Source organism: Juglans regia, chromosome 11 (assembly GCF_001411555.2).
Source record: "Juglans regia cultivar Chandler chromosome 11, Walnut 2.0, whole genome shotgun sequence".
Taxonomy (NCBI): domain Eukaryota; kingdom Viridiplantae; phylum Streptophyta; class Magnoliopsida; order Fagales; family Juglandaceae; genus Juglans; species Juglans regia.
Window position 1 is genome coordinate 15,327,484 of NC_049911.1, and position 23,488 is coordinate 15,350,971.

The window sequence follows — 23,488 nt, forward strand, 5'->3', positions numbered from 1 at the left end:
CATGTTTCCTCATTAAGGAAACATTTTGGGTACCAGCAACCCCGAGTAATTAACCCAAATTTAGTTCCACTGCAACTGAATATCACCTATGAAAAGAGACCAGTATGGATCGTAGATTGGAAGGAGTAGTAGAGATTATGATATAAAATTATACCAATAGTAAAGGTGCAATGGGGAGATGCGGGAGACAAGGAGTTTAGACGGGAAAATGAGCGAGTCACGCATGAGCAGTTTCCAAATTTATTCGATAATGAATGCGTTGTAATGCACAAGGCAAGGGTGAATCAGACCAATTAGAGCAGAAGCAAGTATATAAGTAAGCCTACGATTTAGGGCAGCTATACCACTAGAAATCATGTGACGATTCCTGGAAAAATGATGCGGAACAGCGAGCTAGAGGTCGAACGCCGACAAGTAGAATAGGAACACCACCGAGATGAAGAAAGTTCTCGAAGGGCTAGAGCCCTAATAACGGAGATGTTTGGCCACGACAGCCCAACCATAACATCATGAATGGAGAAACAAACGGTCTCAGAGTGTGATGAACGAGAAAAGGACAAGGGTGGGGATTCACCAAAGTCCTATGGTGCCGAATCTAGCAAAGGAGCTAGGATACCAGAGAACACAACAGACAAGTGTGCCGACAATAGCTTATTGAGGAGACAAGAGGAGGGACCTCTTGTCCCAGTAGTGGATCATGAAGGTTCTGTGACAAGTAGAGGTTACAAAAGGGATTACTTCAAGCGGTGTCGATAGAGAACACCGAAGAACACCCTACCTCGTAAGCATCCCTTGGTATTTCATATCGAGGAATGGTCATCACCGAATTTCATCCTCAAATTCCTCATAAGGATAGGAGGATTTGAGGTTCACGCTAGCACAAGAGGGCCAACCATCTTCTGAGGACAAAAGGAAGGCCAAGAATAGAGCCTTTCCTTGGCGAGTGGAAAGATGATTTTTCCAAATTGGTTTCGTGAAAAATGAGTAGAAGTGGTTTACAGGGTGTAGCTAGTCCAACAAAAAGGCGAGTGACACCACATAGAAAGCCTACCAGGCACATCTCAGTACAAGGGGTACCGAAGTACCTTTAATCCTATGATGGGCATATGTACAAGCATAAAGCGAGCAATGGTCAAGGACAAGACCCAAGCATATGTACGACCTTTTTGAGACAACACAGAAACACTCAGAGGGCAGCATTGCTTTATGCAAAAGCCCACACTCCAACTAAAAGGTCACATTTGGAGTGGGTCTGCAGGGCAAATGCTATGGTTTTGCAAGCCATATCTTTTGAACCTAGAGGTATGGTCTAGTTCCACATGAAAGGCTCATACTCGAGAAAGGATTGTGGATTGGATGCAAGGCAAGCTGCAGAAACATGCATGCCTTGTCCAGCCAGTCTATCTCTATCATCCTATTTGGGCACATCAGAAGTCCAAAGGGTATCAAAAGGACATCTGACGATACTGCCCTATAAATGGCTTAAGGTAAAAGCCAAAATCTCACTTTGGAGATACCAAGTGTCCGAGGCCTTTTGGAGTCGGAGTCTTCAAAGGAAATGAGTAGCTACAGAGAGAGTAGTGAAAGGAGCAGTGCTAGTACTATCGTAGCATGTCTATTACTGTGAGGTAGGTCAGCTTTTAAGATATCATTAAGAAATGTGGGGTAAATTGTAGGCATGTCATGGGATTTGCATTGCATATTCTGGAACCTTTGCCCTTTCTGATCATGAATGAATAAATGTTTTCTTTCATTATGTTTACAAATATTTTTACATTACGTTTGAATATCTTTACTTCGTGATTTTCGTGATTTCAAGATCTTGACACTTGAATGGCTTGGATTTGTGATGTGGTGATTTCAAGCATGAGTGTGTGAGTTTTATCGTGTGTCAATCAACATGGATGGGTAGACTTTTTGCCGGCCATTCCTACTACACATTGCCATTAATTTCATACGGGGGTGAAACTTTTTTGTATTGACCTTACTTGATAGACGGAAATGAGAATGCTCCAAGCGTATCATATGTGGTGTCTTCGAGTTGGTTGGCTGGGTTGACGTGTTCCTTAGTGCAACATGTATATCCTTTGGTGTATGAATGAATGATTTAGAACAAGCGAATCAACTTGCACGTTGGTCGGGTGAGAGTGATTCCCTTAGTTGAACGGTGAAGCAATTTCCCCTGCTTGGCCTTTTATCTCCGTGTGAGATTTTATGTGATAAGATTCTACATGATACAATAAGATGAGTTTTATAGGCTTGAGAAGAGGGTGATTCCTCGTCTTGGCAATATTTATACATACATTAATTTTTTGCATAGATGGTGATTTCTCGTCATGCTTATATACTTGTATTTTACTCAGAGGGTGATTCTTCGCCATAACTATGAATGCTTGTGTTTTGCTTAGAGGGTGATTCCTCACCAAGCACAATGCACGTGTTCAATGTTCTTTCTACATCAAATGTGCATTACATCATCACATGCATTGTCTCTCATTATCAATCTTGTCATAGCTGTTTGACATACTCACGATTTCATTTATTGGAACTGTAGACTTTGATGCAGAAATAGACCCACGACAAGTACTCGACGAAGAAGGACCAACACTACCCGAGCAATAGATACAGAGGCATGTCTCCATTATTAGTAGTTGTATTGTTTCTTTGGAGTTGTATTACTTAGTCCGGTGACCAATCATGTTTGGTTCACCGCATTTGGATGTAAGGAAAAAACAAATGGTTTTGTATATTATTTTTTAAATGAAGTGACATATGGATACTTGAGGATTTATTGAATGAACCTATTTACAGTTTAAACTCTGGTACAATTAGCACTTAACATTTACTTACACATACACTTCCTTGTGAATATTGCACACTTGGTCTCGATCGAAATCCTAGGTGTTGCCAACCGAATGGCACCCTTAGGCATCACAGATCCTCGCTAGGTTCTTTACCGAGGAATGAGGCGCCACAAATATGATTCTCTAAGGCTATGTTAAACTTTTCAACTATACTACTTGTGCACCATTTGGATTGTGCATGTCACAATCATTTGACTCTGCCATGTTTGTCTAGTTATGTAATTTGCAATTTGAACCATTATTGCAGAAAGTTGCTATAGCAATCACATTTGTGTAGTTAAATGAGTAGTATTAGACTGTCTAGTAAAGGTTTGCAAAAAGGTCTTGTAGGTAGATTTGAATGTATTCTGTATGATTGGTCTGGAATTAGTTTTGGGAAAGGATTGGTAGAAAGTTGCAACTTGTTGCTGGGTTGCTAGCCTTCATGCTTGGTCACATCAATTTGGTTGATAGATGCTATACTCTCTTCTATACTTTGCATCCTAGCATGGGTTTCGGGGCAAGCAAGGCTTCCCAATATCCCACATTCTCCTGCCTAGCTCACCGTACGCATCCTTCCAACTCTAGCTTGCTTACCCATTGCCCACCCAAATACTTTCACTCGCTTTCAAACCGGCTCGCCTTGCCCATCACCTCGTCTAACCTTTACTCGCCCAATGTCAATCTCACATGCCCTTTAGTCACCTAGCCTTTGCTGGCCCAAGGTGATGCTTACTCCATTCCTTATCTACTCTTTTCCTGAACCTTTACCCACCAAGGGTCGTGCTTGCCTACGTCTTTCTCACTTAAGGCTTTTGTTTTCCTTGTCTGTTTAATAGGGCCCTCCCTTGCACCTGAGATTATGAATCTTTCACCTAGCCTCACTTTGTTTGTACATGGGAAGTTCCTATCTTTGAAGGTGATTCTTGTAAATTTTTTAGGTCTCTGACTCGTCTCCCTAAGCCAAGTCCCATTCTAAAGCTCCATCCTCATAGTGGTCCTCACCTAGTGTGGTTAAAACATAAAAATACATAAAAGTGAGTCCAACGCTCAATAAGCAACTCATCATAAATAAACATAATATATAAACATAGAGTTTATTTGAAAACATGCACACACATAAATACATGATTAACCATGCATGCATGATGACTTAAGTTGTATTTCACTTTCCTTATTGGGCAATTCGCATTGTTAACCCCAGTGAGTTCAGGTTAGCGAATCTTAAAGATTTTGATTTCGTCTATAGTCGCGGGTTAGGAATTCATACATGAGGATGACAATACCGGATGTACTGCCAACGTGTCTATCATAGCGTGCTTAACTATTATGAATTCATACATATCATAACATAGGCCATTACATGTCTTAGTGCCATATATTCATCATGATCATACTTGCATGTGTTTTTGTCATATATTGACTTATCATATCTTGTCATAATACATGGAATTCACATAAGATCATGGCTTATCATATTGTATTATGATGTATGAGAACCACATAAAATCATAACTCATCATAAAATATTGTGATGCATATGCAATGAAAAATAACATGAAACTTGCATATAAAATCATGATATTTATAAATTTATCATGCTGTCAAAAATAGTATTCATCATTACTTGAATACGTAAAAAATGACTACTAATGAAGGTTCATATATACATAACGTTTTAAAAGTATTTTTTATCATATGAACTACGCAAATGTATGATCTTGCTAGTACCTTATTGCGTTAATCCAATATTTTAGGCACGTAATCAACCACTTATAAAATAAACATATCACCACGTAAATTTCTAGTCGAAGATGCACTTGGTAATAGAAACCCGAATAACTTAAATAACCTCTATTTCTATAAACTTAACATCACCTTAAAATATTATCACTCCCAAATAATTTAATATCCGCGCAAGTTCTCCAAATTATTATGCAAGTAAACCCTAAAAATATCACCACGCTCTAACATCAAACTTCTCTCAATTTAATTCTTAAATATGTCATCATAAAATAATAAATCCAAAAAATAATTCAATCCGCAACATTGCGTCAACACCAAGTACACATAAAACCAAACTCCGTTGGTTTACAGTTAACCACTACAACCCACTCGTATATACGGTTTAAACAACATTATGGTCAACATTAACTTGGAAGGACATTTTTGTAATTTGATCCTAAAAGACTTAAGCCTCTGTTTGACACTCCGAGATCAGTATGTACGTTTAGCGTTGAAAAAATTAGAGATGGCTTACACAGGGTCAGTGCAACGGTTTACGTGCTGCTGAGTTTTTTCAACAAGGAGCGATCGATGGAGAGTTGGCATCCGAGTTGGCACCCGGAGGCCGGCCTCTCCCCCTGTGGGCGGGTGCCCCCATCCGGATGTCAGGTGTGACACCCCCAATCTCCACTTGTGATGTAACGAAGACTTCAAGCATCAAGACATCTAACGCATGGTCAAATAATATGCAATACAACATATGATATGTCTAGCAGTATGTAAAAGCCGTAGCAGAATTGTGAGTCGAAAAAAAAAAATTGTACCAAAATAACTGTAGACATAACATTGTATAAAAACAACCATCATTCACGCCTCATTAATTAATTTTCCATAGTATGGGGCATGTACATAACATATTAAACATTGGAGATTATATCTCCTGGTTCGGATCTTGGTTAAGACCGAATGGAAAACAACAAAAGAAAAACTAATATTGGAAAGCAACCTCGAATACATTTTTTTATTCAATATTTCAGTATAAAACTCAAATAGGATAACAAGAGCTTGATATAGTTACAAGGCAAAAACTTGGAAATACCAACTCAATACTATCAATGATGAACAAAGCCAAACAATATTGGAAGTCCCTCTCCAGTGATATGATGCTCATCAAATCGGATAAATAAAGACATCGTTACACCCAGGTCAGCAAAAACTGGGTACTTAAATAGACAGGATCACCAAAGGCTCCGGTATAAATACAAACTGATAGGATGACAAACTTGATACTATCAATGATCATGAAAGCCAAGAGAGAAGTGCCCTCCTTTTGTACATCCGATGCTCATCAAAATCTAATAATTATTAAGTAGTTGACATCATAACACCCAGGTCAGCAAAAATTGGGTAACAAGCGACTATGTGTGCATCTATGAGTCTGTATTTTAATTATGTGCCGTATGAAAATTTGGCAACCGACTTCCCAATCCGTCAACGTCTATATACCTCCACTCTTGGAAATAAAATATAGACAGCTAAAGAAGAGTTGATTATCAGCCACTTGCCCCGTCATCCTCACTGTCTTCACTGTCATCACTGCATTTACAATCCCAAGAATCAGCTAACGCTCCCAATAAGTTCAAACCACATATATAAAGGCAAAAAGAAAAATGATACAGAAGCATGCGCACAATTTTATGCATGCAGACATCTACTTGCACATCTATGTTTCATCGTGTTCCCTAAAAGTAGATACGCATTGGCAATAGATAACGGTATATAAAAGGGCACTCTTGCATTTAACTAATATATTTATAAGATTATATAAGTCATTGAATGGAAAGACTAACATATATACCACATACACGGTAATACTATACAGGCCACTAACCTTTTCTTATCAGCAAATAAGAACTTTATTCAAAATAGGCAAACCCAAGTATACAGGACATAGACATATACAAGACCTATGACTCATTGTCTAAAGATACAAGAAAATCATGTATGTTCATGCCATTAAAGTCTATTTCAATCGACCAATGGAATAAAGGATGAAGAAAAAAAGTTCTAATCTAATCCATCGTCCGTTCACGATCCTCAAAATTCCGACCATTCCTCTTCATCCATATGCACCACCATAAACAGATTGGTATCATCTTCCACATAGCTACAATATGAGTGTTGCCTCAGATGTCTTGCCAGCTGGCTACCCTTCTTGGCATTACCCAAAGGAGTCCCACTCTAGCAAAGATATCATTCCATAAGCTCATGGCTACTTCACAGCGCAAAAATAGGGGATCCACAAACTCCCCACATTTCTTACACATATAATACCAATCCAGTCGACATTTCCTTCAATTATCTAAGGTGACAATCTCCTTTAACGAAGCTGTCCATACAAAAATAGAAGCTTTTAGGGATGCCTTAGTCTTCCATATGTTCTTCCATGGGAATGCTCTTGTAGAGTGTCATAAGGGACTTGTAGTAGACTGTACAGTAAAACTCCCCTTCTTGGATGGTGACCGCATACTCTTATCCGCTCCTCCAATCACTCTACAATTATGTACAAGAATGAAGAAATCAGTAAATGTGTCAATTTCCCAATCTTGGGCAGCTCTAAGGAAAATGGTATTCCATTGAGAGGAGCCACTAGAGAGATCCATGAGCTTTGCTACTAAAGCCCCATCTTCATGCGATGCCATATAGTGCTGGAAAGGCTTCTTTGAGGATTCGATCTCCACACCATAGGTCATTCAAGAATTTAATTCTGGAACCATCCCCAACTGCAAAACGTGTGTATCGACGGAGATTGATCAAAACCTCTTCTTATGTGTTTCCAAAGCCCCATCCCATGTAATTCATTTGAGCACCATCCTCCCCACAATCCACCATATTTTAAGTCTATGATCACCCTTCATAAAGCTCCCCTCTTTGTGGTATCTCCACAACCATTTACCCAATAAAACCTTGTTGAAAACCAAGTAGTTCCAAATTCCCAGCCCGCCTTCACGATAGGGGTACAAACCATAGCTCAGTTCAACAAATTTGAATTCTTCGTCTATTCCCCCCCCATAGGAAATCTCTTTGCAATTTCTCTAACCGGTAAGCCACCTTTCATGGTATTGGAAATAAGGATAAGAAGTACATAGGCAAGTTGGATAGAGTACTTTTTATCAACGTAACTCTACCAACTTTAGACAAATAAATCCTCTTCCAACACGTCAATTTATGCTCCATATTTTCAAACACCTATCCCAACTAGACTGCAACTTAAAGGAGGCACCCAAAGGAAGACCCAGGTATTTCATTGGCAAGGTGGAGACTTTGCACCCCAGAATATTGGCCAAGCTCAAAACACCTGGAACATTTCCAATTGGAACTAATTCTAATTTGGCAAGATTTACTTTTAAACCCGATGCCGCTTCAAAGCAAAGAAAAAGAGCCTTCAAAGCTTGAATGTGATTATGACTAGCACCACAGAAGACAAGAGTATCATCTGCAAATAAGAGGTGAGTCATCTCAAGTGTACTAATTCTTGCATCCCCTACAACAAAGCCAGATTGAAATCCACCTTCCACAAGACCTGTGATCATTTTACTAAAAACTTCCATTATGAAAACAGAGTAATGGAGATAGAGAATCACCTTGCCTCAAACCCCTTGAACTTCCAAAGAAACCCACTGGGGTACCGTTCACCAAAATAGAGAACGTACGGTGGATATACAAAATTTGATCCAAGAGCACCATCGCACTCCTAGTCTACACCTCTCAAGCATGTGTAAAAAAAAGTCCAGTTTACTCGACCATACGCCTTCTAACCCTAGTTCAACCGACTTGATGCGACTCTCCAACATTCATTGGCAATGAGAACCGAGTCAAGAATTTGCCGACCTCGTATGAATGCATTTTGGGGCTTGGATATGATCTTCTCCAATACTGCACTCAATCTATTAGCCAATACCTTCGAAAGGATCTTGTACATTTCGCTCACCAAGCTAATAGACCAAAAGTCCTTAAATCTCCACCACCCCGGACTTATCTGGGATAAAAGCAATGAAAGTATCATTTAGGCTTTTTTTCAAAGTTACCTCGTTCATGAAACTCATGGAAGAAGCTCGTAATGTAATATTTAACTACCTCCCAACATGCCTTAAAGAATTCCATAATGACCCCATCCAGACCCAAAGCTTTGTTACCTGCCATACTTCTCACCACCTTGCGAATCTTCACCTCCTCGAATGGCCTCTCTAGCCAACTTGCTTCTTTTGGGTTGATTGACTCGAAAACAAGGCCATCCATACATGGTCTCCAAGAAAATTGTTCCGAAAGTAGTTGTGCATGGTAGTTGGTAATATGATCCTTGATCTTAGATGGATTCAAAGTCAGCCTACCATCTACCAAAAAGGGCTAAATGACATTGTGCCTTCTATGCAAATTAGCCATGCGATGGAAGAACATGGTACATTTATCCTGTTCTTTTAACCCTAAAACCCTCGATTTTTGTCTCTAGGAAATCTCTTCCATTAAAGCCATCCTTTCAATATCCAAAGTGACATGCTTTTTGTAAGCCTTTTCTTCTTCTGAAAGCCCCCTCTCCTCCTCCATGTCCTCCAAACATCTGCCCATTCCACTTCTTCAAGTCATCCCACAAGCCTCTTTTCATGGTATTCGAATCAGGACCATAAACACCAACAAAGGACCATTGATAACTATCTTCCACATTCTTGAAATTAGCAGCCACCGTATATTCCTCCACGCACACATCTGTCTTTTCCACAACCCTTTTATCCCACATTACCAAGATGCCTCCTGAAACACTCTTGGACAGCAAACATGACCACCCCACATGACAACAATTCCACAAACTCCATATGATGTTACAGGAGATGAATTCTACTTTTATCTCTTGCAAACATACATCCACTTTCCAGCCACGAAGCTTATTTTGTACTTTGGTGCGCTTCTCTAACTCATTCAACCGCCTTACATTTCACAAGACTATGGGTGCTGGGTGGTCACTAGCTCCTTCTGGCCCTCTTCCATTGCCCTCGAGCCCCTCATATGTCAGAAACAAACAGGCTCAACTTCTAACTCCATCAGCGGTCTCAACTCTAGCAACCCATCGTCCATGGGTGTCTAAAGATACAAGGAAATCATGTACGTTCATGCTACTAAAGTCTATAACAATCGACCAATGGAATAAAGTTTGAAGAAAAAAAGTTCTAAGCTCATTCATTGTCTGTTCATGATCCTCAAAGCTGCGACCATTCCTCTCCATCCATATGCACCACCATAGACAGATTGGAATCATCTTCCACAGCTGCAATTTGAGAATCACCCCAGAGGCCTTGCCAGCTGGCCAAAAATTCAACAACCCTTATTGACATCACCCAGAGGAGCCCCGCTCTAGCAAAGATATCATTTTACAAACTCATTCCCCTCCATTTCTTCAATATGAAAACAAAATTCCAACTGCCACCATTGCCATATTCCACTAACGCCATATATCAACCTTGAGCATTGGAACAGCTCTAAGCAATGTAACCTCTATTGCCATCCCGTGAGGTTGCAAAGAACTCATTTTTATCGTCAATCAAGCATTCCTCAAGGATTCTAATGAACTAGTTCAACGTGAACATCTCCACGACCAATGCTCTCGTAACCTTCCAATTGCTCTCTGTTATGCGAATCCATCAGCTACCTTCCTCAGAGAGTTAAAAAACTTGAGATTCTATAAGAATCCGTTTCGAGAAACCCATGATAATGTTGTAATTAGGCACTAGAAATCATCATTAGTGAGAAAGTGTACGGAGAGAATTTTAAGAGAAAGTACATGGCACTAACTTTAAGAAGGGACACATCATTATCAAATAACCTCAGTCAAGTTCTGGTAATTCAAAAACTGCATAGCTTAGGAAATTGTTTTTCAATACTTTACTTCATTGGTCGGTTGTAATTGATTTCAATGGAATGAGTTTTCATGAATTTCTTGTATCACTGAACTAGCACACTCAGGCGATGCTCTTGTGTATGTCCCATATACTTTGGCTTATGCCTATTCTTATGATTAATAAAATTTTGTTTATCAATCAAAAAAAAAAAATCACAAACTGAATAAATACTCGCAATGACAGAATTTGGCAGAAAGTTCAACTAGAATGGACAAATTGAATGATGGTTTAATGAACACAATAGCCAAGCTTTGCATCAAATTGGAAATTACAATCAGGAACAAGTTATTTGAACAGTAGTACCATCAAGATGTACATAGAAAAGGGTGAGACTCAAAACTAGCTACATGTTTTGTCTTGCAGGCACCCAAGACGTGTCTGTGTAGACTATCTATAGAAATGAAAGATGACACAAATTCCTAATAAGTAATATAACCACCATACAGGGCAAAACATTAATATTCATTCACATCGTAGAGCTGGCATAGAGTATTTGACTGGATATACCTCTGTTCAGGATACTTTGATAGCCGTCTAGCATCCAAGCCTGTGATAAATTTCTGCGCAGCTTGGACATTTTCAGTACCTGGAAAACATAAACAAGAAAACAATAGAAATAGCACTTTCTTTGTTTAACCAATTAGCCACAATGAGAGAGAAAACAACAGTGAAGAACTCATTTAATTTATCTTCAGGTCATTCATTCAACGACAAGTAGAAAAGTGAGATAAAACAAGAGCAGAAGAAAATACCCTTTGTTAATTGGAAGATGTGCAGTGCACATCTCTCTGCAGCAAGTCTCACTGGAGTGCTTCCATCTTTCAAACAATCAGCAAGAGAGGGTCCAATAACAGTAAGATGAGCCATAATTGCCAATGGATTTGTCTGCAACAAAGTTGACCACATATAAAGTGCCCAGAACTTTTTGGATGAGATCCACCCAATATAGTTCATAATATCAATGCAAGAGTAAGTTCAACCACATACCTTTGCAACTGCTTTTAGAGCAGATAATGCCCTTCTTCTTACTTCACTGGAGTCATCATGCAAAGCTGACACTAGGGATGAAAGAATATCTAGATGTGCACTTGTGTTAGCTGAGTCACTTTCAATTTGATGAAGTAGAAGCCTTCCTAATGCCTTTGTCGAAGCCTCTCGAAGTAGGAACTGCTCAAGAGAGACTGTTAACAATTGGCAAATGTAAAATCACAAAATGCATTACATTAAGAACCATGTACCTTCTCATCTTTCAGAGTTCCCTTAAGGTTGTCTACTATAAGCTGGAGCAATGGAGACAAACGGATAGTGTTGGGGTTGTGTCTGAGCAAGGATGAAATGGTGAGTATCGAACCATGCCTTGCAGACCAACTTGGTGATGAAACCAAACTTGAAATTTCCTGAAGCAGGTCAGTCAGCTCAGCATCTTCCATGTACTGTGATATCATTAAAGGAAAGTCAGGTTACAAGAACAAAGAACACAACCTAATATAAAGACTGTAACACGGAAATACAGCATTTAAAAAGGAACCATCGTGTGGGGTACAAGAACCAAACACTGTACATAGTGGTGGTGGTGGTGGTAGCAGAATTGGATTTACAAAAAAAACTCTTAAAAAATACAACCAATTAAAGAACCTAATCTTCATATTTATTGCGCATTTTAAGAGTGAAGCATTAACTAAAACTTAGATACAACAGGAGAGATTCTTGTATCATCCACTTGGTACCTGTGATATGATACCCAGTATGCTTGCAACAGATATTCGAACTTGTTCATCATCATGATGAATCCAATCCTTTAGGAAAATGAATACACGACTTCTAACAGAAGCATTCACATTCTTTCCAGCATGCTTCAGGACACCTTTTAAAGCAGTAAGAATGGCCCCTCGAACACCACCATCCGAAGGCTAAAAGTCAAAATACAGCAGCGTTACACAATCCAGCTTTGGATTTAATATCCGGCACAATTAAAGAATGACAATCCTCACCTGCAAACTAGACAGGAGATCCCCGACTAAAGGATCAACCCTGGTACTGAGCGCACTGAGCTTTCCAAGTGCAAGGGCAGCACTTGAACGAACAGTCCTGCACTCATATACAACGTAAGAAGCAAGCAAAACATTAACCATGAAAGTTAGGAAATAATGCTTGCAAGTGCTGACATTCTCCCATGATTTCCCGTCAAATGATAATTGTGAAAATTTCTCAACAAAAACGTCAATGAATTTGTTGACCAACAAAAACTAGAAGATACTATGCTCACACCAACAGAAAACACATAAGGAATACTAGTTCAGTAAATTCAAAGCTAACCTTGTACTGTCTTGTAAACACTTAACAAATGTAGTTTGAAGCTGAGGGAGAAAAGGTTTCAAGGCTATCCCACCCTTTCTTATCATTATGCTTAAAGTAGACAAAATGGCACTTTTCACCTGCCAGGGGAACCGATCACCTATGATCCGGATAAGAGGCCTGTAGTTATAAGCATGCAATAACCTCAGTTAGTATCCCATAACATGTCTCAGCAAAACCATGGGAACCTTTTTACCCTACAGAAGAGCTAGTATTGGGAATTTATATATAGTCAAACGCAGGAGTACCTAACTTGAATATGTAACAAGCACATTCAACCACTGGGGCTAATGCTCAAATATAATTGATTAATTCCAAAGACACACCAAAAGTATCAGGATTTCCATGGTACATACCCTGTTATTGAGATGACAAACTCCTTCAGTGCTTGTTCACTAGTCACTTCAATCAGTTCCCCAAGACCCAATGCCGCCTGCTCTCTTAATTCAGCAGACCCACTTATTAGACCCTGAAGGTGCAATGTAATATCAGAGGCTGAATTTCCTTGCTCAAATTCAAAGGTAATGCCAGAAATAATATAAGAGGCTACAACAGTGGTTAGTCCTTCCTTAACATTGTGGGACTGCCTATGGTGTAGATTATTGACAAAACTATCACCCTTAAAACTCTCCATCAAAATACTTCAGCGAAAAAAGAACTGAAGGCAATGTCCAATACAAGACAAACAAAAACAAACATTGGGATTTGGAAGCAAGCTAAACATTCAGAAGAGGTGGAAACATTAAGGAAGAACTGAAGGAAAGAAAAATACGGAGTAGTAAGTACCAGGTTCTAATCAACATAAATAATAATAAATGAAAACCCAACCCTTCACATATGATTAGAAAATTTCCTTTTTACCGTTTGCGTACAAGGAAAATTCTTTAATACTTTTTATGCCAACCGTTCACAAATATAAGTAAACTGAATATGACACCAGTTTCTGTGTTACACAGTCACGTATGCTGCCTACTCCCAAGAGATTGAGGCTCTGTTTGGATGCTAAGAGTATCTCAAACTATCTGTGAATAGTAGTGAAATAGTTTGTGAATAGTAGTGAAGTAATCTGAGAATAGTTGTGTTCCCAAGACAATCAAGATTGGTTTTAACTCTCCGTCTTTCAGTACAACCAGTTAGATGATGGAACTGGGACGTGAAACCCTAAGGAAGCCGGCGCCACCCTTGCCGGCAAGTGACCTCTCACTGTCGTCACAGACAAAGCCGACGGACCCCGGCGACTTCCCTGAGGGCCGTTCGGCGTCGGTTTAGAGGAGAGAGAAAAAAATACGAAGCGCGAAAACCCTAAGGAACCAGATTTGCCGCCACCCACCCTTTGCGGGCGAGACACACCGCACCGTCGGCACAGATAAAGCTGACGAACCTCGGCGACTTCGCTGAGGGCCGTCCGGCGTCAAGTCAACCTCCAGCGTCTTAGATATCGCTATTTTTCCTCTCAGAGTACTCCGGCGATCCTCCCAAAGGCTCCGTTGGTCATGCCGTCGACCCTAAAGGCTCCGGCGTCTTCTGTGAGCACGATTTGCAGCTGGAAACAACTCTGCAGTGCTTGCAGTGCTTGCAGTGAGCACGACCTAGAGTCCACAACTTCACAGTGCTTGCAGCTCCCAACAGATTTCTGATCTGGTTTCTCTGAGATGATGAATGGTTATTGAAGAAGGGGAGTGGGTCAGTATGGGTTCTTCTATGGAGTTGGCCATTGAATCTAAATCCTTTACACTGGTAAAGGAGGGGAGCATGTTGGCCACTACTGAAAGGAGTCGAAGGGTGATATCTAAGTTGGTTCTGGGTTCGACAACAGTGCAGTGGCTGGCCAAGGCCATAGAAGCGTGTACTAAGGATAAGAAACAAAATTTTTTCTCCACTGTCCGGGAAGGTAGACGTAGTTTCACAGCGCATCGCTGTTCGAATGCTCGCGGACGTTATATGGCAGTGGAGGAGTATGGTGGTGGGGGGAGGAGGAGGAATTTTATTTTCATTCCTAAAGAGGGGGGCAATGGTTGGAAAAGGATGGGGGAGGTGCTGCGTCATTTTTCCTTCGGTAAGAGAGGGAGTGACGGCTTGGAAGGACAAGGTGGTGTGGTAGGGAGGGAGAACTTGGAGGAAGACCCAAGTACATCCTCGGTGGCGAGGCAATCCTATGCGGCAGCTCTAAAGACGGGACATGCTTCGGGGGTTCAGAGTGTGGGGAGTCTGCCAATCACACCTCAAGACCAGCTTGTCGAGATGCACAATTCTCTAAAGGAGATGGAAACCCAGCTTCTTGAGTTGAAGACAGCGATAACTTTCTTGTCTACAAAAATAGATCGGCTTTCAGCTGGAGGCAACAGGGTGGTAAGAAACATGATAGACCCGAATCCTTTAAACTTAGAAAAAAAAAAAACGGAAGATCGGATTCGGCCATGTCCCTATAACCAGATCCAGGAAATATGGCGGGTCAAAAGGAAATCTGGGTTATTTGAAGTGGGGTCTACATCGGGTATTGGCGTAGAGACATCAATAATGGAAGGGAAGTCTAAAGGGACAGTATTGTGAAGAGGGGAATCAAGGTGTTGGGGTTGGTGTTCGGGTAGAGTCTTAGTTCTACGGGAAACAAGGATTGGGGTCAGCTCTGATGTACTTTGGGTTGGTTTTTTTATGGGCTTTTTGGGTCAGTAGGGGCTTGTTGGGTCATTTTGGGCAAGGTGTTTTCTTGTATACATTCAGTGCACTTGGTTTCTCCTTTTGATATATACAATATTTTTACTTATCAAAAAAAAAAATGATGGAACAGAAGTACAAATTTGGCAGGAGAAACTGAATAATAGACATTGTAAACCAATCAAGCACGATAGGAAGCGCTGCCCACTGTTATTCCAGCTTGAATATACTGGAGTACAAAGACTCGAAACTTTTTGTTACAGACATTGATTCATTAGTGTCTTGTTAATTTGTTTCAGACATGGACAGGAGGAAACAACTTATATCTAATCGTTCAATGGAGCATGAAGCAAACTGAATTGAAGAAAATTTATAGCTGAAAAACCCTTCATATGTTAAGTTAACAGGATTATTAGGCAAAGAAATGCAAAGCAACAGACAGAAGCAAGAAATTTATATTTCAAGTATCCGCAGTGATAAATTCAGGCATACTAATCTCATTTGCATTTGTTTCTTTGTTATTGAGGCACAAGGAAATGGTTTATAAATCCTAAATAAAGGCATATAATATTATACGAAAGCTATAATGACTGAAAAGTTGTATGAAATCAGTGCTTTTAAAATAGAAGAGCGAGAATACTTGGAGAAAGATTGGAAGTAATGGCTGAAGGGCTTTCGGGAGACACAGTCCAGGTATGAGAATTTGTCCTCCCTGCAGTTCATGAAACATTATATTACACATTCAGATTAATTGACTGTCCACAAAAGCATATGTAAACTATGCAAGGATTGACTCTTACTGAACAAAAGCACCAACTGTATGCAATCATCTAAAGTACTTCTCACCTTCTTTTTCCTACGCTCCTTATCTCGTGATGTAGATACAGCATCACGCACTAGTTTTACATATGAAGGAAGCACCTCCTTTGGAACTGAATTGACAACCTTTGACAAAGCCTCCCAAGAAACCTGTTGAATAGGATATAAGGTACAATCTACAATATGGAGATCAACAACGAAATGCTAATAACACGTAAAATATACCACAACAGTAGCTGAATCTGAATCACTAAGCATTATAATCAGGGTAGATATCATGTTAGGAGCTTCATCAACCAAATATAATTCGCTGTTTTTGAAGAAATATCCTATCAGATAACAAGAACTTCTTCTGATTGAAGCCTGAAACCATCAAAGGTAACGAAAATAAAGTGAGAGAGATCAAGAAATCAACAAAAGAACAGAGAGCTTGAATATAAACTACCTGACTATCAGCAACACCTTTAAGGAGCTCGGATATCAGAGACTCAACACCTTCCTCATCAATTACCAAGACTACTGTTTCTGCAGCCTCCTTTGCCAAAGTTTGAACATCCTACAATTTAAACATATTATAAATCATATAAACAGCAAGGAAGATGACATGAAAGAGAAAAAAAGGAAAGCAGAATTGTTAATTCTCTTTAAAGGTTAGGAGAAGAAACTACCACAGAAATGTGATCTATTAATTTAACCACTATACCTTCTCATCACCACCCATTGCAGACAGTAGAGCAGGAAGAACAGTACCAAGGTGAAAGTTGAGACCAGGTCCAGCAACCTCAGCCAAAGCTCCGAGAGCATGTGCATTAAAGGCACTGAAGATGTATAAAAAAGTTTTAGGGAAAGAAGTGACAAAAAATGGCACAAGTACATTTACTAAATTGGAGGAGACACTTACGAAAGGGGAAGATGAACCAGCCTGGGCAAAATATGAGGCAAAACAGCAGTAGTCCTAACACTAATAACCCAATGCTATCGTTTAGTATTTGAAATAGAAAATAAAGAAATTGAGATAAAAACAGCAACTGATCATATGTAGGCGGGAGGGATAATTCACCTCAAGATTTGCTTAAGTCCATCAAGGGCAGTATCAGAAGTTTGTTCATCTTCCAGGGCATGCAGAAGAGTTGGAACTATTTCATCAATTGCTTGCATTCCGGCACTCTACATCAAGAATTTGATTATTAACTTGCAAATTACCACTGTGAGAATGTATTTTGAAATGATAGCAGAAAACAGATGCACCTTGTAAAGAGTGCTGAACGCTAAGCCGGCTGACTCACGAACCTCGGGCATGCTTTCAAAAGATATAAATGACTATAATTTTACATACATCTATATATTTAACTCAATCATTTAGCAAATCACAAAAAGATGAGACATACTTGTCACAAAGAGCAGCCTGAATAGTAAGGATCAGATCATCCATGAAACTTAATAGCTGACTCTTACCGGCACTTGCCATCACTTCACTTAGACCAATGCATACACCCTGCCACCATATATATAAGAATTCAAAGGATCAAGAAAACATTTACAGAAGTTTTTTTTTTTTTTCGTTTTTAATTTGAAGTATTAATTTGTTTCAAAGTTTTGAGATATAATGAGGATAGAAAGTGCCAAAAAAAAAAAGTCACATTTCCTTGTCACGAAAAGAATGATACTTAAAAAAGAAAATAATAATCTGTCGAAAAATGTTACCATAAAGCAGAGAGAGAAAAGCAAGGAGACAAGTACTTTTGATAAAACACAAAGATTAACAAAATATTGCAATTTTTAATCTTTTACAATGTGTCCAATTCCAATGTATGAGGGAATAGCCTCCAAAAGTTTACTACCATAGCAACAAAACTTTCCTGGTCAGCATGCAAACAAATAGAAAACAGTCCTTGACGTCATTCTTTTAACAACAAAGAGAGAAAACACGTGATCTACTGACTTGTCACTAGCCTTAAACATACAATACAAGCCCATTATAATTATGCCCTTGTTACGAAGTGCATCCACAGTCGAAATTTTCCCCACATTTGCACCACTACCACTCAAGGGGAGACATGCTTGATGGGGAGGATGGATCCACACCACGTGTCCAGAAGCCATTGTCTAAGTCATTCCAGTGCAGGAGGACAGGGTAATTCACTTTGGGGGAGGGAGAGGTGAAAGTAGTGCCGGCCACTTCTCAAGTGGCCCCCTGCCCAATGAGGTGCCGGGGGCAGACAAATCCTTTTGTGTGGAAGCACAAAACTTCTATTGGGTATGAAACTGGGGTTTGCTCGAAAAATGGCAATACATTGGGAGGAAAAAAATATTTTCAGTTATGCAACTAAATGACTTCTAATTGTTTTGGTTTTCGGAAGCAAAAATCTAATAAGCACGCTAACAAGGTACTAAAAAATGTTCTTGAAACCAAAAGCAAATGTTCCATCAGCCATGGGAGTTCATAATAATATGCGAAATATATTTGAGAAATACAGCTACAATGCCAAAAAGAACAATGATTAGAAGGAAAACCCAACAAGAGATATGGAAACATTCTCACTTGTCTTCTGCTTGTACTAGAGTCCTTCAGCCCCCGGGATAAAATTGGGATTATCAAAGGAAGTACTCTCTCACCAAGCTTCCTAACAAGCTCACCCAGTGATCGTCCAGCAACCTAGAAGAGCACAATAGTTTATAAATAGGAAACTTGCAGGATGTAGCTCAAGAAAAATGGATCGCCAATATTCAACTGCAGACCTGACGCCTTTCAGAGGACGATGATGCAAGAGAAGTGATTAGAGTATTCATTAAAACTGTAAGAATTTCTTTGAGAGTCTTTGGAGTATTTGCCACTATGGTTTTCCACACATGTAAGGCAGCCTGAAAGCAAAGCCAGATTTGAATACATATTATATGTGAAAAAGTTTTGATAAGTTATACGTTACAGAAATGAAAACTTATATAAGTCCCATAAAAGGTAGTAATTATGTCAGTTTCTTACCTGACGCACAGATATGCTGACATCACTCCTAACCATATATAACGCAGCAAGAACTTCATTGCGCTTTTCCCTTCCTAGAACCTCAATGATAGCACGCCCTTGTGCTTCAGTGCTAGCACCTTCATCATCACTGCCCCCCTCAAGCAATGCTTTTCCAGAAGTTCCAGCAACCTGGAAGAAATATAATTGTCAGACGTAGCAATTCAGGAAACAGAAAGAAATTCTTTTATTGACGGAGAGAGCTCTTCTATCAAATAGGGGATGTTTTCTCAACACACCACATGTGGCTTGGAGGATGGGTGATTTTGACGTGACATTTGGTGAATATGGTTCTCAAGGACACATTTTCGATTGTTTATAGGATGAGGTGTAGACAGGACGCTTCAATGGCAGAGCTTACAAAGATCTATCCCGTCAATGGAATGTGAGCTTTAGTAGGGCTGCCCAAGATTGGGAAGCCAACATATTTTCAAAATCCTTTAACCTCTTGTACTCCATGGAAATAAAAATTCAAGAGGTAGATAAGATGTTGTGGACTCCCTCTAGAAAATAACATTCTATGGCAGGAATAGGGCCTAGAAAAGAACAATTCCTTCCCTAGAAGAGCATTCGAGGAATAGGGCCCCTTTACAGGCACCCTTCTTTGTATGGACAACCTCATTGAGGAAGATCCTGAGCATGAATAACCTACAGAAACAGCGGACTATTTTAATTGACTGGTGTTGTATGTGCATGAAAAGCGGCAAATGGTGCATCCCTTGCATCTTCATTGTGAGGTTGCAAGAGCCTATATGGTCTCCTTAATGACTAAAGGAGTCCATATGCTCTCACACAAATGACAGGAGTTTTGAAATTTTTACTTTGGAAAATGGCTATAGATTTCAATGGGCTCAATGTTCATGATTTTGTTGCATCTATTTCTTCTTAACTAGGTTTTTTCTCTCATATGCACCCCCTGTAGATTTCCATTAATAAATTTTTACTTTAAACAAGAGATCCCCCAACATATACTTTAAACAATTCAGGAGCTAAATTTCTATAGATTTCAATGGGCTCAATGAACTGTTGGGCACAATACAGGTTTTCCATAAAATAGCAATGAAAGTAGCTGAGGAGCATATACTTTAAACAAGAGATCCCCCAACAGTTCCACAGAGCTCTGTCGAATACGCCAATTATCATTGAAAATACCATCTTCAACAGCTGGCAGGAGTAGAGGTAAGGACCTGGGAATAAAAAAAAAATTACAAGAATATGAAGAGAAATTTGTAAAATGAAAATAAATCATCATTGTAACATTCAGAAATAATAGCAGATATCCCAAGTTACAGCAGACTTACATACAGAACATCCCAACTTAATCCCCGGTGACTAAAAAGTTCACAAATAGCTTAGACATACAAATTAGAAAACATCCCCGAGTCTTTCAAGGTTTCAATACCATTCCATATAATTTTTAAAAATGCAATACCTAAACGTTCATTGTTAAGTCCCTTCCTCGCGATTAAAACAACAATGTGCAAAATGCCTAAAATATATTCTTAATTATGAAAACCAAAACGAGAAAGGGAGGGAGGAAATCAGGTGTTGCATAAAAATCCTTACGTGGTTGCATAATGCTCAACCAGGACATGCCCAGCACCTAGTGCTGCATCACGTACAGATTCATTCTCATCGGCAAGACCTTTAAAAGTAAAGACAGAAATGGTGTTCAGGAATAGAACCAATAAACCTCACAAGATAGTACAACAAGAAATTCCAAAATGACATCATACTTACCATCTAATATAGCAGGCAGAACCTGTTGCAAATAGTTCTGGAATTGGATGCCCAATGACCTTGGCAAATACTGTAATAAATTTCCATCAGGCAACAATTACGGAGAGCCAAGGAAACAAACACTGATAGTAATGATTAGGAATCATACAAATGATGCTTTTACCTTGAAAAGTGTTAAATATCCATCACGTACAGATGCTCTCTGATGAGAACAATTTCGAATAATATCAGGGAGGACATGCTCGAAGTACGTTGTCCCCAGTGCAGCTAAGACCTAGAGAGAGTGAAATGTAAAAATTTTATTACTAAATAATTATAGCACGAGAAAAGAGTGAACTGTGTGGCACTTCCAAAAGGGAGCACCATCTCTATTCAATAAATATCAGATACCAGTACTTCTTAAGAGATACTTCACACTTCTCATGTGCATTTTATACATATTCAGTACTTTCTTGGTACAATTGACTAGCATAAAATATACCATGAACATAAGGATATGACCATTTTCAATATAGATAAGAAACATAATAACATAATCAATGCAATGGATGAATTCTAATAAAGTCATAGGTTTTTTACACGTCCCTTCTCTTTTAATTCACAACTACGGCTTTTAAGTCTCTGTGTTTCATCTCATCAATTTTTGACCAGGCCTTGTTAAGTTAGCAAAATTATATATGTAAATGGTTTTTTTCTGCTCTCCTCTTTTTTCTCTCCGTACACATGCGAAAAATAGTTTCTTTTGTTATGTCAATGATGGTGCAACATTAACGATCATAGTAGCACTGATGGGGTTCACAAGAGAGCTTGTGATTGAATCAAAGCTGTTTGTGCTCGTTAAGGAAGGAGGTATGCTATGTATCACAGAGAGAGGGTGGAAGAGTGAGCATGAACTACTACTGGAAGTTTCCATGGTGCAATGGCTCGTGAGAGCACTGGAGGACTGTATGGTGGGGGTTAAGAAGGAGTTCTACAAGACGATGAGGGAGGGACACCGCAGCTTTATAGCACAGCGATGCTCAAACAGCCGTGGTCGATATATGGCTGTAGTCAAATACAGTGAGCGAGGGAGGCGATGCTTCATTTTTATTCCTGAAGGAGAGGGTGGGAGGGGTTGGAGAAGACTGAGGGAGTATATTCAGGAAAGAAATGCTGAAGGGACTTGCGGTTAACCACAGTTAAGGCCAATGGTGGAAGAGCTTCAACCATACTCAAGGTCCTATAGGGAGGTGCTTATGTCAACAGGCAGCAACGCTGCCCATTATTGTTCATTATTCTTTTCTTATACAACTGTTTCCTTATTACTCTAGTTAATATTTGACAGATCATAACTTCCATGCATAGGGCTAGAATTAGACGTATACTGATTTCTTTACATGTATAGAATTGCTTTGTAAAGATTATATAATATTCAGAATCCTCAAGGCCAATTAATTCGGCCAATTCATACACTTTGACAGATTATGCCGTCGGTGGTCCAACGTGAAACGTGAGTAGGGCACAGTGGGGGAAAGCCTGCAACTGGGTACTTTGCTGGAAATATGCATCGAGCTACTCACCTTGCCAGGAGGAAGGAGGGCGTTGGCAGGGATGGTGTCGGGCAGGAGGAGGGTCACATACAAAATATGTTGGTGGAGATGTAGACTCAGTTGTGGAAGTTGCAGGAGGAGGTATAAAAATTCTGAATTGTGTTGAGGGGAAAAAGGGAAGTAATAGGGACCGGGAGAGAAAAGGGGCTGAAGGAGCTGAGATGGGCTGGACCAAGTCAGAGGAATGAGACTCAATGGGCTGGGCCAGAAGATGGGGGGGCCTTGGGGAGAAATCAAGTGGGCCGATAGGTTGGGCCCAACCCAGGGTGCGGTATGTTGGGAGAGCCCAACCCGTGTGGAGAGAGCGTAAGGTAGCTCCAACTAACGGCAGAAACCGACCCCCTCCACCAGAAACTGTGTCGCGACGCAGGCGGACGGGGAATCTGTCGAAGGGGACACAGAAGATGCCGGCGACGGTGTTGGAGCTGCCGGTAGATGGCCAGCACACGCCATGTGTTCAGAACACGACGGTAGAGACTCCAGTGAACATTCCTCCACCTCAGTGCGCCGCATCACCCTCGAGAGGTGGCCAGAAAGTTGCCAATGGGATGTGGGGGTGATGGGCTTACTCTGGCGACCACTATTTCTGAGCTTCTAGAGGATTCTGAGAGGGACATAAGGGAAGGGTCATGTACGGATGAGTCTGGCAGTGAAGATTTAACTCCTTATGGAGAAGAAAACAACCAAAGACTCATCCAAATGCTAAGCGGGTATGTTGAGGAGGGTGGAAATCATTTCGGGAATGAGACTCAAGTTTTGCCGAGGTCAGAGTGGATATAAGGCACCGCC

The 23,488-nt window shown here is 40.0% G+C and overlaps 1 protein-coding gene across 1 annotated transcript in view; it reads right to left on the reverse strand.

Annotated features, from left to right (window-relative positions):
- Window positions 1-5,562: 5,562 nt before the first annotated feature.
- LOC108995775 (protein ILITYHIA) overlaps window positions 5,563-23,488 on the reverse strand; it is a 59,497-nt gene continuing 41,571 nt past the window's right edge. The window contains exons 39-63 of the mRNA XM_035682842.1: window positions 21,274-21,384; window positions 21,111-21,180; window positions 20,937-21,015; window positions 20,455-20,557; window positions 19,332-19,502; window positions 19,088-19,210; window positions 18,891-19,004; window positions 17,737-17,843; window positions 17,597-17,648; window positions 17,409-17,515; window positions 17,250-17,309; window positions 17,052-17,166; window positions 16,794-16,904; window positions 16,574-16,711; window positions 16,376-16,498; window positions 16,170-16,241; window positions 13,231-13,343; window positions 12,836-12,994; window positions 12,511-12,607; window positions 12,247-12,429; window positions 11,758-11,952; window positions 11,507-11,686; window positions 11,272-11,404; window positions 11,027-11,105; window positions 5,563-6,164 (exon numbers count right to left, since the gene is read on the reverse strand). Of these exons, the coding sequence (XP_035538735.1) occupies window positions 6,122-6,164; window positions 11,027-11,105; window positions 11,272-11,404; window positions 11,507-11,686; window positions 11,758-11,952; window positions 12,247-12,429; window positions 12,511-12,607; window positions 12,836-12,994; window positions 13,231-13,343; window positions 16,170-16,241; window positions 16,376-16,498; window positions 16,574-16,711; window positions 16,794-16,904; window positions 17,052-17,166; window positions 17,250-17,309; window positions 17,409-17,515; window positions 17,597-17,648; window positions 17,737-17,843; window positions 18,891-19,004; window positions 19,088-19,210; window positions 19,332-19,502; window positions 20,455-20,557; window positions 20,937-21,015; window positions 21,111-21,180; window positions 21,274-21,384 (2,838 nt within the window). The 3' untranslated portion in view covers window positions 5,563-6,121. The remainder of the gene's footprint in view (window positions 6,165-11,026; window positions 11,106-11,271; window positions 11,405-11,506; window positions 11,687-11,757; window positions 11,953-12,246; window positions 12,430-12,510; window positions 12,608-12,835; window positions 12,995-13,230; window positions 13,344-16,169; window positions 16,242-16,375; window positions 16,499-16,573; window positions 16,712-16,793; window positions 16,905-17,051; window positions 17,167-17,249; window positions 17,310-17,408; window positions 17,516-17,596; window positions 17,649-17,736; window positions 17,844-18,890; window positions 19,005-19,087; window positions 19,211-19,331; window positions 19,503-20,454; window positions 20,558-20,936; window positions 21,016-21,110; window positions 21,181-21,273; window positions 21,385-23,488) is intronic.